Source organism: Puma concolor, chromosome B2 (assembly GCF_028749965.1).
Source record: "Puma concolor isolate L17-30 chromosome B2, mPumCon1.1.hap2, whole genome shotgun sequence".
Lineage (NCBI taxonomy): Eukaryota > Metazoa > Chordata > Mammalia > Carnivora > Felidae > Puma > Puma concolor.
Genome location: NC_141671.1, coordinates 36,717,496 through 36,733,733, shown reverse-complemented (window position 1 = coordinate 36,733,733; position 16,238 = coordinate 36,717,496). Strand labels below are relative to the sequence as shown.

The following is a 16,238-nucleotide window of genomic DNA, read 5'->3' as shown; positions in this document are numbered from 1 at the left end:
CCACCAGTTAGGCTGTTCTTGTTCCTGCCCTGCACTCCCTGACTCAGACCAACTTCGTTCTTCACACAGCAGCTGCAGTGGTATCATACAAACTCTAAATCAGATCATTTCCCTTCTTTTCAAACTACATTCATGATCCAAACTCCCTTCCATAGCCTATAAGGCCTGAATGTCCTAACCCCCTCCACCTCTTTAATCTTACCTCACACCACAGACAGAAACACTCACCACTGCCTGAGGGTCTTTTCACAAGTCCCCTCTACTTGGAACACTCTTGTCTGAGACATCTGCACAGGCTCCTTCTCATCTTTCAAGTTTCAGCTCCCCAAGGGCCTACCCCGATTACCCTAGAGTTGTTGCCTGCTCCCTCCCCGACCACTGCATTCCTTCATGTTGTTAGCATGCACTTGTCACAATCCAAAATTACCTTGTTTGCTTTACCTATTTATTCCTCCCCCCTTACTAGAATATAAATTTCGTGAGCAGGGACCTTATCTGTCTCGTGTACCACTGTTTCTGTACCTGGGACAGCACTTAGTAAGAGTTTGTGAGTGGAAGAATAAAGAGCTTATGCATCCTCCCAGACTCTAGGATGAGCATTTTTTAGCTCAGAAGTTGGAAACTCAGTTATTACCTCTGAAAACTATGGAGCAGCAGCCAGGAACTCTTACAATCTGACTTAAGTTCTTTAGTTCTTCGAACAGTTTTCCAGAAATCCCATTTGTTATCCAAGTTCCTCAGAATTAACATATATATCCTTCAAAAATGGAATGTTTAGGGGCACCTGGCTGGCTCAATCAGTAGAGCATGTGACTTTTTAAAGTTTATTTATTTATTTTGAGAGACAGCAAAAAAAACAAGCACGCATGAGTGGGGGAGGGGCAGAGGGAAAGGGAGAGAGAATCCCAAGCAGGCTTGGTGACAGCACAGAGCCAGGTGTGGAGCTTGATCTCATAATCAAACCATGAGATCATGACCTGAGCCACAATCAAGAGTCAGACACTTAACTGAGCCACTTAGGCACCCCTCAGTCAGTAGAGCATGTGACTCTTGATCTCAGGGTCATGAGTTCAAGCCCCATGCTGGGCATGTAGCTTATTTTTAGAAGTTAATTAATTTTTTTTTTTTAATGAAACGTTTAAGGGTTTATCTGTCATCCATATTCAGTAAGAATTTTCATGTAGGTAGCTTTATTTCTAATAAAGGAAGTATTCCATAGCCTATTTTAATACTTATGGAGAGACAGCCAGACAGCCCTTGACAACTGCCTGGGTAAAGCATTACAGAAAAGGGAGATGAATGGCTATTTTTTTTGAAATTGCCTCCTGCAGACTCTGAATCCATGAACGTAAGGAATCATTCTTTTTTGTCCTTCCCTTTACTGTCTGGTCCTAGAATTTACCTTCGTACACCAAGGTTAAAGAGTCTGTGGTGAGTTTATCCGGATATTCCAGCACCATTTGCACATGAAAGTAAACTTTGCAAGGGAACTGAGTGCCAATAAACCACCAATGCATATGTTGGGGGTTGTTTCTATTTACAACAATTTTGCAATCCTCACCCACTTTTGCTGCTATCCCATTCCTCCCGGGGATGATTCCTATTGTTTCCCAAATGGCCAGCAAATACTGTAGAACTATCCTTTCCCTGTTTTCAACCCCTTTAGCCCAAAAAGCTTCATGAAAACCTAATTTGTTTTTCCACCAAACTCTCTGGATTGATTTAAGAAGTTTAAGGACAGTGCTTGGCTAGCTCAGTTGGTGGAAGATGCAACTCTTGATCTCCGGGTCATGAGTTTGTGCCCCATGTTAGGTGTAGAGATTACTTAAAAAAACAAAAACAGGGGCACCTGGGTAGCTCAGTCGGTTAACTTCCAACTCTTGATTTCTGCTCAGGTCATGATCTCCTGGTTTGTAAGCTAAAGCCCCGCATCGGGCTCTGCTCTGACAGCTCAGAGCCTGCTTGGGATTCTCTCCCTTTCTCTCTCAAAAAATAAATAAACATTAAAAAACAAAACAAAAGCCTTCTTTGAAAAAAAGAAGTTTAAGGACTTCTTCAGTTGACTTCAGTCAATTTACTACTATGTTCCATTCAGTGAAATGAGAGGAATCTTGTTTTATTGTTTTATCTGGGAAATCTAAGACTTTAAAGGGAACTGGAAAGGCAGGAAACTAACTCCGTTATAACTAAATGCTATCGGCACACTTAAATCTTGTGCACACCGCACACTACTTTGTGTTATGGTCTGGGGGCCACTACGATAAGTAAGACTTCATCTCTCGCCTAGATTCAGACTTCTCTTCATACACACTGCAGGCTACGCTCCAACGACTTCTTAACACCTGACCTTGCAGACAGCCAGGCCTGGCAGGTCGCTCACACATGCCCCCTAGAGCAAGTCGGTCTTCCCACTATGTCTTTACCTTTCACGATGGTTTGTATGGGTCTCTTCCCATAGCAGTGGCCCTACACAAAATTAACCAAGAGTTTAAAATATGTGTAGGAGTACTTTACAATTCCTCTTGTCTTTGCTGCAGCAGCTTTCATTCTTTCTGCCCCCAACTCCTACTCCTACTCCCCCTCCTGGGGCTACCAAGCTATTGACAAGTAATGAATTAATCCTCATGAATTGAATCTGAATGTTAACATTTGACTAACTTTACAAGGCTGAGCGTGAGTGTGGTACACTTGCAAGACTCACGTTAAGTAACACATGTAAAAGCCCAAACCCAATACAAAATAAGGTGCAGCTCCCATTATCCAGGTGTTGGCGTCTTCATTTGTTAACTTCATTTGTTAACCTTCCCAAAGGGAAAATGCTTTTGGAAAAAGGCGTGCAGGGGAAGGTCAATGCTCAAGCTAAAAGAAGGAAGCAGCTGGTGGAGGGGTTGATTAGTATGATTAATATGGACTTTAGGTACTGATACCTGGATAGAAAAAGAGGGCAGGGGTGTCTTTCTGGTGTTCTTCAAATCACAGCACACAAGGAACCCTTTAAAACCTCCTAATCCAGCAAGTTAAGGCTGGACCTGAACCCCTCCTCCGACCGGAGGAACCACTGTTCTAGGAGAGTACTAAGTAATCCATATCTTGGTACTTGATTGGACAGCCTGCGTGGATGTTCTCCGCCTTCCCAGCGTAAAACTGTGCTTCCCCATTCAAGGAATAAACTCTTGAGGGCAAAGTCGCTATTATCTGTCCGTCTCACGATACACGAAAACCCATAAATAATAAATACGTGGAAGACTGAACTCGGACTATATTGCTTAGAGAAAAAAGCCTAATCAAACACACATCACCGTCAAAAGACTTATCTTTCATACAAACTATTCCCCGCATCCAAATCGTCGCCAGTCACGAGCTCGTCCCTGATCCAAGCTCTGCTTCCCAAGCTGACTGAACCCTAATCCGCTCAGCCCCCTCTCCGAACACCCTAAGCCCCCACCCCAACAAGCCCCCAAGTGGAAGCGCGCCTCGTCCGTCCTCTTTGTTTCTCCGGTGTGCACGGAGGAGCGCCCTAGAGAACACCACGGGCGGCCTCTGGCGAGGACAGATCCGGTGTTTCCGAATCCCCACCCCCAACGCGTCTGAGGGGGCGCCGCTCGCAGCACCGAGACGGACGGGACGATTGCAGACCCGCCCACGGGGTCAATTTACCTCAAGAGATGGGAACGCGGGCATTTTTACGTTAAAGTCGAGGCAGCGTAAAGGACGTGACCTGCAGCTCGGGTCTTTTTCGACGCAAAACTTAACAAAGTTCCTGCTCTCCCGCTGCCCCCCACCGCCTCCCGGGACACCGCTCCGTGCAATCCACACGGGGGCTGTCCCAGCGCCCTCCCCCTCGAACCCCCAGCCGGTCCACACGTCCTCCACGCCCACCTCACGCCAAGCCCCTCCACCAGCTCCTTCCGGCAACCCCGACTTCAGCCCCGGCTCGCCCCGCAGGCCCCGGCTTCCCTCAAAGGGGCCATCTTTTCTTCCGCGCGGTCCTACCTCCACACAAACACCTCGCCCCCCTCAACCGCCCGCCCCAGAACCCCTTTCTCCCCTCCCCCAGGACCCCCCCCCCCTCATATCCCTTCCCTCTAACCCGCTCCCACCTCCCCTTCTCCATTCATTTCTCCCACCCGGACGCCCCGGCTGCCTCCCGGCCCTGCTTCCTCAACCCCCTAAGGCTCCCTCAAGGACCCCCTCCTCCTCACCTCGTTTCCGTCCTCGAGCAGCAGCCACTCAGCGTCCATCCCCACTCGTCGCAAGCACCAACTCCGGCCACCGGCGCGGTCTCCCGTGACCAACGAGCCGGGCTCCCCCATAGCCCACTCGGCCCCGGGATCGCGGTCAGCACAGAGCGAGACCCCCACCCGGGTTCCCGCCGCCTCTCGGCTTCGGCTTCGGCGCCGGCGCCATACCTAAACAACAGACAGAAGCAATCGCTACGCGCTCGCGATCGATGCGAACACCCGCTAGGGCTCAGCGCCCCCGCCCGCCCAGCCAGCAAGGCCGAGTCACTGCGCCTGCGCCGGAGCGAGGGCGGCGAGGACGGCGCAGGTGTGAAAGCTATCTAGCCCCAGGTGGGGCGGGGTCGCCGTGGACTGCGTCTCTCGCGCCACGCGCGCCTGTCCCGCTGCAGCCCCACCACCCCAGTAGTAGCCGCCCGTGACCGGAGTCTCTTACCCGCTCCTCTTTAAAATTTTTATTTTGCTTTATGACGAGCTTTCATGATCTCTAAAGCTGTAACCAACTTTTAAACAACTTGTGATCATTTTAAAATATGTTAAGTCTGGGGCACCTGGCTGGCTCAATGTGTACAGGGTGCGACTCTTGATCTCCGCGGTGAGTTCAAGCCCCCCGTTGGTTGCAGACCTTACAAAAAGAGAGAGAAAGAAAGAAAGAAAGAAGAAAAGAAAGAACCACATTGAGTCGAGTCTGTTTCCGAAGTAGCATTTGTGTTGCATGACCTCCTTTTACTACTGAGTTTTTCAAAACTTATAGTAAACAAATCAATGAGGCAGAAATCAGTTACTGAGACCTGAGAGAATTTGAGGGGTGATAGAAATGTTCCGAAACGATTGTCGTGATTGCACAGTTGTATACATTTAGTGAAGGGTCACAGAAGCATTACATACACTCCCAGTCGACGAATTTTATGGTATTTAGCTTATCCTCAATAAAACTATGTTAACACACACACACACACACACACACACACACACACACCCCTCAAATTCTTTCCTTTGATTCTCCAGTATAGTGTGGTAGCTCTTCCCTGTAATGAGTACCTCTGTGATAACCCCCTTTTGTCTTCTCCATTTGAATCACACAAAGCACAACAGTAAAAGACTAACATTTGAGAACCAAGTGCCAAGTACTGAACCACGCACCCTGCACACCATATCTTAACATGCTCCTCACAAACAGTATGATAATGGTTACAATTATAGTTCTTATTTTAAGGTTCATGAGAAAAGGGGCACAGAGAAGTTTAGCAGCCGGCTGGAAGTAACAAGTTACACGGTAGAGTAGAATGCCAATTCAGTTCCGTTTCCAGGACCTAATTTTCTAACCATGGTTGCAAACCCAGCGTGGAGTTTTATCTGGCTGGCATTGTCGAGAACGTTTGGCCTGTGGGGTCACAGAGGGCCAGGAAAATTGGTAGGAGCCACAACTGCACTCGTGCAGATGCTCCCCTAGGCTCTGGATTCCATGTCTGTTGGTGCCTCCATTCCAGCTTAGCATTCTGTCCCAGGGACAGCACGTGCATCTAGAGGCCGTCCTGACATTTAGTTGGCATGTCTCCTTAAGCTCTTCTTGGCTGTGACAGTTTCTCAGACTTACTTTGTTTTTGATGACCTTGACAGTTTTTGAGACTTACCTGGCCAGGTGTTTTGTAGAATGTCCCTCAATTGAGATTTGCCTGGTGTTTGTTTGTCTGGCATGAGAAGCCTAGACTGAGGATATAGGTTTAGGGAAGAAGACCACAGAGGTTCAATGCCATTCTCATCACATCATACTGGGGCTGCATGCTATCAACATGAATTATCACTATAGGTGTTAATCATGATCATCTGGCTGAGATAATGTTTGTCAGGTTTCTCTTCTGTAAAGTTACTGTCTCTCCCCTCTTCTAATACTGTGCTTTTTGGAAGTCACTACACACAGCCCACACTAAGGAGTGGGTGGCCCAGTCAGTTAAGCATCCAGCTTCTTCAGCTCAGGTCTTGATCTCACAGTTTGTGGGTTCAAGCCCTGCATCAGGCTCTGTGCTGACAGCTCGGAGCCTGGAGCCCGCTTTAGAATCTGTGTTTCTCTTTCTCTGCCCCTCCTCCACTTGTTCTCTCCCTCCCTCACTCCCTCTCTCTCTCTCTCTCTCTCTCTCTGTCTCAAAAATAAATAAATGGGGCTCCTGAGTGGTTCAGTCTGTTAAGCGTCTGACTTCAGCTCAGATCACGATCTCACAGTTCATGAGTTCCAGCCCCACGTAGGGCTCTGTGCTGACAGCTCAGAACCTGGAGCCTGCTTTGGATTGTGTGTCTCCCTCGGTCTCTGCCCCTCCCCTGCTCACTCAACGCACGCACACACTTTCTCTCTTTCTCTCTCTCACAAAAATAAATAAACATTAAAATTTTTAAAATAAAAAATAAATAAATATTTAAAATAAAAAGGAGTGGGGATTTATGCTCTACTTCCTGAAGAGCAGGGTATCTACATAAATTGCTTATAATTCTGCATGGGAGATTTGCCTCTTCTCCCCCATTTATTTATTGAATCATTTATTCATATTGGTATGGACCCATGGATGCTTATTTTATACTTTGTGTTATAATCCAATACCACTTTATTTATTTTGTTACTCAGATTGTTCCTACTTTGGCTACATTGTCCCTTTGACATACTTCCATCACTGTGTTTCATTTTGATTGAGCACATCCTTACTTTCTAGCGCAAGATGCTCTAGACCTAGAATCGGCCATTTCTCCAAGGAGGCCTGCTTCCTTTTACTGGGAAATGGTGCTATAAACCAAGATCTGGACACTAGGTGTGCTTGTTGCCATTGGAATGTTATTACTTCTAGTTTGTCTCAGCTGACAGGGAAGTAAATATTTGTATGAATACTAACTCCTCTATATCCACATATCTATGAATGTTTACTATATATGTATGCATTTATTCATATTATGTTATATGCATTTATGTATATATGTAGTAATACATATATCTCCATCTGTAAGTTAAAGGTGTGCATACTGATGTCTTACAACTCTAATGCATTACCACCTGGCACCTAGATCATTCTAGTCATCCCCCACCCTTGTTTATCTGCAACCTTCCACTCCAAAAATGCCATCCATTTACTTAATTTCCATTAAGCATGTCATTTCCTGTATACATGTATAGTGTTTTCAGAATTGCTAACCAATACACCCTTGGGAAACACTCTATTAACTAGAGTACACGACCCATGAACAAGTCTTTAGCTTTTAGTCTTAAAGACATCACTCATTTCCAAAGTTACTTAGGTCGGCACCCTATTCCCCACCCCTTTCAAAGAGGTTGTTTCCTAGTTAGATTCTTTTGTCACAGTCTGAATTCTATCTGGGATCCCCTGACCTCCCACAATGATCTTTTAAAATTCATATACATCGAGGGTGCCCTGGTGGCTCAGTCAGTTGAGCTTCCAGCTTTGGCTCAGGTCATGATCTCACGGTTTGTGAGTCTGAGCCCCACATCTGGCTCCCTGCTGTCAGTGCAGAGCCCGCTTCAGATCCTCTGTCCCCCCCCCCACCTCTGCCCCTCCCTCACTCATGCTCTCTCTCTCTCAAAGATAAACACATTTAAAAAACAAAATAAAATTCATATACATTAAGGTTCACTTTCATAATGTAAAGTTCCATGAGTTTTTGGCACATGCATAGTGTCATGTTTTATAGTATCATAGAGAATAGTTTCATCACCCTAAAAAGTCTCCTGTGCTCACCTATTTGGCCCCCCTCCACCCCTGCACCTTGTTTGTTTTATTTAACAACATATCCTGGAGATCACTCCATAGCTCCTATATTCCTTCTTCCCCTTTATGGCCGTGGATCACTCCATTGTACAGATGTACCATTGCTTCTTCCACCAGTCCTTGAATGATATACAGTTTGCCTCTTTCTAGTCTTTCGTTATCGTAAACAGCCCGGCAATGAATTAGTAGGTACCACTTACGAGTATTAGATGCTTTTCACATATTATCTTACTTAATCCTCATCACCATCCTACAACATAGCTCCACTTACCTATGAGAAACCTAAGACTACTAGGTTGCCCAAGGTCTTCTCACCATGAACTTTTTTTTTTTTTTTAAACGTTTATTTATTTTTGAGACAGAGAGAGATAGAGCATGAACGGGGGAGGGTCAGAGAGAGAGGCAGACACAGAATCCGAAGCAGGCTCCAAGCTCTGAGCTGTCAGCACAGAGCCCGACGCGGGGCTCAAACTCACAGACCGCGAGATCATGACCTGAGCCGAAGTCGGACGCCTAACCGACTGAGCCACTCAGGCGCCCCATCCGTGAATTTCTTGAGAGTCATGTCTGGTTTTCAGTTGTATTCCTGACATTTTAATTGACTAAATAAATGCAACTCAACTAGTAAATGGCAGTGCTGGGAACTGAAGCCATGGCTTGAGCTTGGACTTATCTACCCCAAAGGCTGAACACCTTACAGTCTAGCAGTGATCTCTAAGGTGGAATGGTCCCCCATGGAGTACACAAGATGACCCATTTGCTTGTGGGAAGAATATGTTAGGATGTCTAGGTTATTATCCCATCCTTTAAAAAAAAGTTCATTTTTGTGAATATTCTATATTCACATAAAAAGACAACATAGAGGATACAGACTTTATACAAATAAATAAATACACATATATTGGGCTTTTTGCTCAGACCTTCTTTTGCTGCTAAGAATGCATGGTCAAAATGGTTTGGAGATACTGCCTTCTAAGATTTGGGGATTTTATTAACTCTACCTCCCCTGTTTATTCCCTTATAACAGTGAATCTCAACTGGGGGCAATTTTGCCCCCCAGAGGACATTTAGCAATATCTGGGAGCACTTTTTATTGTCATGACTGGGGCAGGGGTGTTACTGGCATACAGTGAGTAGAAGCCAGGGATGCTGCAAAACATCCTACAAATCACAGGACAGTCCCACAACAAGCATCATCCAGTCCAAAATGCCAATAGTGATAAGGTTGAGAAGACTTGCATTATACCCATCTCAAGAGGGAATAATGGAGAGGAAAGAAAGAGCAGGATGCAGAAAAGGAACTAGGGTGTTATCTGTATCCGTGGATCTGACACTTGTCTCATTACATACGCTCAATTTTTGTGAATCACACTGAGCTGAGGAGTGTTAGAAAGAGTTGATAGTGGAGAGGCTTGGGAAGTAAGAAAGGAAAACAAGAAGAGGAGGAAGCACAAGGCAAGAAGAAGGAAGGAAAAGGGAGGAAAGAAATACGGAAAGGAGGGGCGCCTGGGTGGCTCAGTCGGTTAAGCGTCCGACTTCAGATCAGGTCATGATCTCACAGCTTGTGAGTTTGAGCCCCGCGTCGGTCTGTGCTGACAGCCCAGAGCCTGGATCCTGCCTTGGATTCTGTGTCTCCCTCTCTCACTCTGTCCATCACCTGCTCACGCTCTGTCCCTCTCTCTCAAAACACAAGCATTAAAAATATTTTAAAAATATGGAAAGGAAGCGGGGCAGACTGTTTTCCAAGATGATTATAAGATCTCCCATCCCACATACTCTTAACAATGTGATAGCGACACTCCTAACTTGGGAGATGGCATCAATATTTCCTCCCCTGGAATCTAGGTGGGCATGTGACACCAGCAGAAGTGATGTTATGCCATAAAAGATAATACAGTTTTCCACATGACCTTTTCTGGGATGCTCTTGGAACCCAGTCACCAAAAGGAAGTGGCGAGAACAAACACATGAAGAGGCCATGTGTAGATGTTCTCGCCAATGGCTCCAATTGAGGTCCGAGCTGATAACCAGCATCAACTGCTACACATGGGTATTAAGGCACCCCTAGATGACACCAGCCCCCAACGGTGAATCAACCCTAGTGGCTCCTGAATTGTCATCCCTGTTGTACCACACCTGAGTTCCTGCCCCAGAGTCTGTGAGCATAACACGATGGTTGCGTTAAATCACTTAGTTTTGGGGTGGTTTGTTATACAGCAATACAGAACTAGAACAGGAAAGGTGGGAGGGGGGTGCTGCTGGCCAGTCGTTAGTTATCTGTTTATATATTAGGGTAATACTAGCAACTGTAACATACAAACCCAGAGTTTCAGTGGTTTAGTACAATAGAAGTTATTTCTTACTCACATAAGTGTTCAGTGCAGTGTTCCTGGTTTATGGACAGCCTGTCATTAAATCATTCAGGATGGGGCGCCTAGGTGGCTCAGTCAGCTAAGTGTCCAACTTCGGCTCAGGTCATGATCTGGCGGTTCATGAGTTCAAGCCCCACATCGGGCTCTGTGCTGACAGCTCGGACCCTGGAGCCTGTTTCAGATTCTGCGTCTCCCTCTCTCTCTGTCCCTCCCCTGCTTGTGCTCTCTCTCTTTCTCAAAAATAAACATTAAAAATTTTTTAAAAAAATCATTCAGGAACCCAGACCTCTTTCATCCTGTGGCTTCTCTACTTCCAAGAGCTTGGAGTGTTCTGTATCTACAAAGCAACACAGGGGAAAGACAGAATGAAGAAGGCACACCTGCTTCTTAACTGTCTTGTCCCCAAAGCTACATTCTCTCTGCTCATATTTTATTGAAGAGAATTGGTCACATGATCCTACTTAGACCTAAGAAATGTTGGGAAATGTAATCCCTGGTTGATCAGCCAGTTCACAGAAACTATTCTACACCATGGAAAGAGGAACATGAATTCTGATGGGCAGCTAGCTGACTCTGGCAGACTTTAGCATTCAAGTTAATGAATTGAAATGATGATCCTAACAAAGCTTTCTCTTCCTCTTCTTCTCTCCCATCTCCTTTCTTTTTATCTCCCTGGAATAGAGGTGGAATAGAAGGATGGAGTATCAGTGATCACATTTTGGCCACTCTGTGGATTTTGTGAAAGGTCAGCCCTTAATTTGGTGGGAAATTAGATGCTATTGTGGCATGACAGTGACATGTGTGGAGGTTGGAGCCAAGTTGCCCAAGTTCTAATCCTGGCTCAGCTGCTTATTAGATATGAGACCTCAGGCAAGTTATTTGACTTCTTCAAGCCTCCATTTCCCTATTTATAAGACAAGGGTGATGATAAGGATAACACTCAACTTATAGGATTGTTACGAGGATTAATCTGGTGAATTCCTATAAGATAGTTTTGCTTGGTACCGAGTAAGTACCCTATAATTGTTAGCTACTATTTTATAGAAGAATGGAGCTTCAGCTTCTGCAGAAGCCACCTCCTATAGGTATAAAGTCTATCTCCCTGTGCCTTCTCTATGTTTTCTTGTCTAAGAGACATGGAAACAAAATGTTTCCCCCTCTTTAAATTGGCTTATTATAAAGTTAGAAGTCCCTTGAATCAGTTTTAGACTTTTATTACCCATCTCCAAGCAAGATGGTTTTGTGTTTTGTTTTTTTTTAAACGTCCAAAGCAAATAGTTCCCAATGTGAGCAAGCGTTGTCCATTTTGGGGGCACAGCTCTGCCGGTTGATTTAAAGCGTGGTTCCCCTGTGTGAGGTTCAATAAAGGTGAAGTGGAACTTTTTTATTATGATTTCAAAAGATTGAGCAGAGAAGAAAAGGGTCTTGATATAGCATCTCAAGCAAAGTCCCGTGTTTCTCCTTCAGTCTCTCTAATCCTGAGATCACAGGCCAACTTTTCAATAGACTGCTACATTTAGTCATCCTGGGGGTGGGGTGGGCCGTGATTACACAGATGGGTTCTCTAGACTTGGAGGAATTCAGGGTGACTGAGGGGAGGTAAAATCCCAGATGGAGTGATCCAGCCTTAGTGTGTGTGTGTGTGTGTGTGTGTGTGTGTGCATGCGCGTGTGCATGTGATGGGGAGGTAGGGTTAATGGCTCCACAGTCTCATTCACTCTACCTTTTCTTTTACTCATTTATTCTACTATTTCTTCTCTGCCCACCCCCAAATGTAAGACTCTGTGCCAAAGGGATCAGGGAACTATGTCTCTTATTTTTGAAAGGGAATGTTTTAGAAAACCAGAAGTGGGTGAGGAAGGAAAAAGGCACCATCTGCTTTGGACAGCTTGTGTATTAACTGCTATTTTATGTAAACAGGGTTTTAAGTATAGGGTTTGTAAGATATTTCTGATACCTTTAATCAAGTTTATTATATTTTGGAAGTGCTTATAATGACTCATCGAGTTTACTGTATTCTGGAGGTATTGTGATCAGGAATGAAGGTGGATGTTTTAGAGGTTCTTGAAAGTAGTGCTGTGGGAAACCACCACCTTCCTTTCTGGTTGCGGCTCTGGCTGTTTCTTTAAGCATCCTTTAACTTGCCAAGGATCAGTATCCATTTCAAATATTTATTACCCATCTGATTTTACTGAAGGGGAGAGGGAGAGAGGAAAAGAGGAGGTAGATAAGAGGGAGGGAAAGAGGCAGCAGGAATCAGGTATCAATAATTACTACCTCGTTTTCTTCTTCTGACAGAGTTGGCTTCAGGCTGTTTATTTTGCAAGTAATACATGGGATTAGGTAGCTAATATAAAATAGGCTTGGGGTGACTTACAACTGAATCCTATCACTCTGAGTTGGCTATATTTGGACTACAGAAAAACCCAAAAAGCAAAAATCCCTAATTCAACTCACCTTTGTCTAGGGTTGGGGAAAGGGGGGGGAGAGAGTGGAAATGTTTCTCACATGGAGAACCTTGAGTTCTATAATCCAAGGTTATAATGCAATTCTCATCACACTTTTTCGACTTAACAAATTCACTGCATTATCAGCTGTGGCATTTATTATTCAGGACTTGTGGAAATGTGCTTATTTTAGCCAGCAGCAGGTTTATTTCTTCCATTTCAGTAATAACACGCAGAGTTGTGTTTTTCAAACTCAAGTTAACACTCAGTAATGAGTCTTAACCAGCATTAAAAAATTTTTGTTGGTTTATTCATTTTTTAAAAATTTTTTTAACATTTATTTATTTTTGAGAGACAGACGTGGGTGGGGGAGGGACAGAGAGACACACACACACACACACACAGAATCCAAAGCAGGCTTCAGGCTCCAAGCTGTCAGCACAGAGCCCGATGTGGGGCTTGAACCCAAGAACCCCGAGATCACGACCTGAGTCCAAGTCTGATGCTCAACTGACTGAGTCACCCAGGCGCCCCCATGTTTATTCATTTTTGAGAGAGAAAGAGAGAGAGAGAGAGAGGCAGAGAGAGAGGGAGACACAGAATCCAAAGCAGGCTCCAGGCTCTAAGCTATCAGCACAGAGCCTGATGCAGGGCTCAAACTCACAAACTGTGACTTCATGACCTGAGCCGGAGTTGGACGCTTAATCAACTAAGCCACAAGGCGCTCCTAGCATTAAAAAAAAAAAAAATGGAATAAAACAGGTCACAGGCCACCATGTATAGGAACAGTATGTACTGTTGTGAAATGTTTGTTGTTCATGTTTGTGTGTGTGTGTGTCTGTGTCCTGGGCTCAATGTAAAGTGTGTTTTTTACTGTAGGTTGTGGTCAAAGACGGTTGGAGGATTTCTGGTGCCAGACAAGAAGGAGTAAGCCCACTGCAGTCTCTCCCTGCTGCTTATTATGACTAAAAATTCTGGACAAACTAACACTGAGAACTCTGTGAAGTAAACAAGCAGGGAAATTAGGGAGGGAGTCAAAGCTTGAAGAAGCTATCTGTAGGGGGTAAGTTTCTAAAAAATTTTCCATCTTGGGGCGCCTGGGGGCTCAGTAGGTTAAGCTACTGACTTCGGCTCAGGTCATGATCTCATGGGTTCAGGCCCCACGTTGGGCTCTGTGCTGACAGCTTGGAGCTTGCAGCCTGCTTGGGATTCTGTGTCTCCCTCTCTCTCTGCCCCTCCGCCCTCATGCTCTGTTTCCCTCTCTCTTAAAAATAAACATTAAAAAAAAGTTTTTTTTCCCATCTTTACTCTCACAGCTTTGACTTGAGATTAGGTCCCAGTTAAGTGGCTTCCCAGTAGCACTGGCAACAAAAAATGAGAGAAACCCAAAAGAAAACAACTCTTGTTTCTTCTACTCTATTCACACTTTTGACACCATATGTGTGGGGTTTTTTTTTTTCCCCCACATCAACCAATTCTCCAGCTCTCTGGATGGCAACAGGATGTCCTACAACTCAATTCTGACACTACCCGGAGCTAGCACAGGCCCCACAGGTTATGGGCTCCATCCCAAAAGACTGCCCCTACTTCAGATGCCAGTCATATGCCCCAGGTTGTCACTTGTGTCTTTTCCAAGTGGCTACAAATTAGGGGGTTCCCATAACCCCTTCCTCAGGTTTGATAATTGGCTACAATGGCTCACAGAACTCAGAGAAGTCCTTACTTACACTTACTGGTCTATCACAAAGGGACAGCCAGATAAAGTACACAAGGTGAGGTCTGGAAGGGTCCTGAGCACAGGTGTTTCTGTCCCTGTGGAGTCGGGATGCATCACTCTTCCTAGCACATGGATGTGTTCACCAGCCCAGAAGCTCGGTGAACCACTTTGGTAAGGGTTTTTAAAGCAGGTTTCATCACGTAGCCATAACTGATTAATAACTCAATCTCCAGCCCCTCTCCCTTCCCCAAAGGATGAGGATGGGCTGAAAGTTCCAAGCTTACAATCATGGCTTGATCTTTCTGATGACCAGCCACCCATTTTGAAGTTATCCAGGAGCTCACCATGAGTCACCTCAAAATATAAGGTGAACAAAAGACGCTTCTATCACTCAGGCAATTCCAAGGGTTTTAGGAGCTCTGTGTCAGGGACTGGGGGAAGAGACCAAATATATATTTCTTATTATGTCACAAACCACATCTTCCTGACCCGGTGATTTGGTTAAAGGGTCTCTGCGAGCCAGAGAGTGTGGGGGGAACTACAATTAATTTTTTCTCTTCTGGACCTGTCGCAAGGGCAGGACTAAATCGTGCAGCAGTGGTGGCACTCGTGTGGGCAGCAGAAAATTCAAGAGAAACACTGTCATTCCGGCTGACTAGGAAACAGAGCACCAGTGAACCAAAGAGTACAAGGGGGAATCCCAGAAAGAAGCCAGCTAAAGAGGGGATTCCAATTCTGTGTATGAACTGGCACAAGTTTTGCATGGTGAAAACGAACCCAAAGTAGCATAGCAAAGCCTCTGAAAAACTGAAATGACACTAGAACAATGGCCCTCAGAAGATGAGAGAGAACTTGCCGTTTAAACCTAACTGGGTTGCCCGGTCTTCAAGCTGTATCACAAAGCTGTAATCATCAAGACAGTATGGTACTGGCACAAAAACAGACATTCAGATCAATGGAACAGAATAGAGAACCCAGAAATGGACCCACAAATGTATGGCCAACTAATCTTTGACACAGCAGGAAAGAATATCCAATGGAATAGAGCAGTCTCTTCAGCAAGTGGTGCTGGGAAAACTGGACAGTGACATGCAGAAAAATGAACCTGGGCCACTTTCTTACACCATACACAAAAATAAACTCAAAATGGATGAAAGACCTCAATGTAAGACAGGAAGCCATCAAAATCCTTGAGGAGAAAGCAGGCAAAAACCTCCTTGATGTTGGCCGCAGAAACTTCTTACTCAACGCGTCTCCAGAGGCAAGGGAAACAAAAGCAAAAATGAACTATTGGGACCTCATCAAAATAAAAAGCTCTGCACAGTGAAGGAAACAATCAGCAAAACTAAAAGGCAACCGATGCAAAGGGAGAAGATATTTGCAAATGACACATCAGATTAAAGGTTAGTATCCAAAATCTATAAAGAACTTATCAAACTTAACACCCCCAAAACAAATAATCCAGTGAAGAAATAGGCAAAAGACATGAATAGGCACTTCTCCAAAGAAGACATCCAGATGGCCAAGCGACACATGAAGAAATGCTCAACATCACTCATCATCAGGGAAATACAAATAAAAACCACAATGAGATACCACCTCTCACCTGTCAGAATGGCTAACATTAACAACTCAGGTAACAACAGATGTTGGTGAGGGTGCGGAGAAAGAGAGTCTCTTTCGCACTGCTGGTGGGA

At 45.0% G+C, this 16,238-nt stretch overlaps 1 protein-coding gene across 2 annotated transcripts in view; it reads right to left on the bottom strand.

Annotated features, from left to right (window-relative positions):
• RNF8 (ring finger protein 8) overlaps positions 1 to 4,431 on the bottom strand; it is a 33,270-nt gene extending 28,839 nt beyond the window's left edge. The window contains exon 1 of one of the 2 annotated variants that reach the window (XM_086706733.1): positions 4,203 to 4,431. In XM_086706733.1, coding sequence (XP_086562859.1) covers positions 4,203 to 4,313 — 111 coding nt within the window. In that variant the 5' untranslated portion in view covers positions 4,314 to 4,431. The remainder of the gene's footprint in view (positions 1 to 4,202) is intronic. The other variant, XM_025925220.2, reaches the window with a different exon arrangement.
• Between the last annotated feature and the right edge of the window lie 11,807 nt (positions 4,432 to 16,238).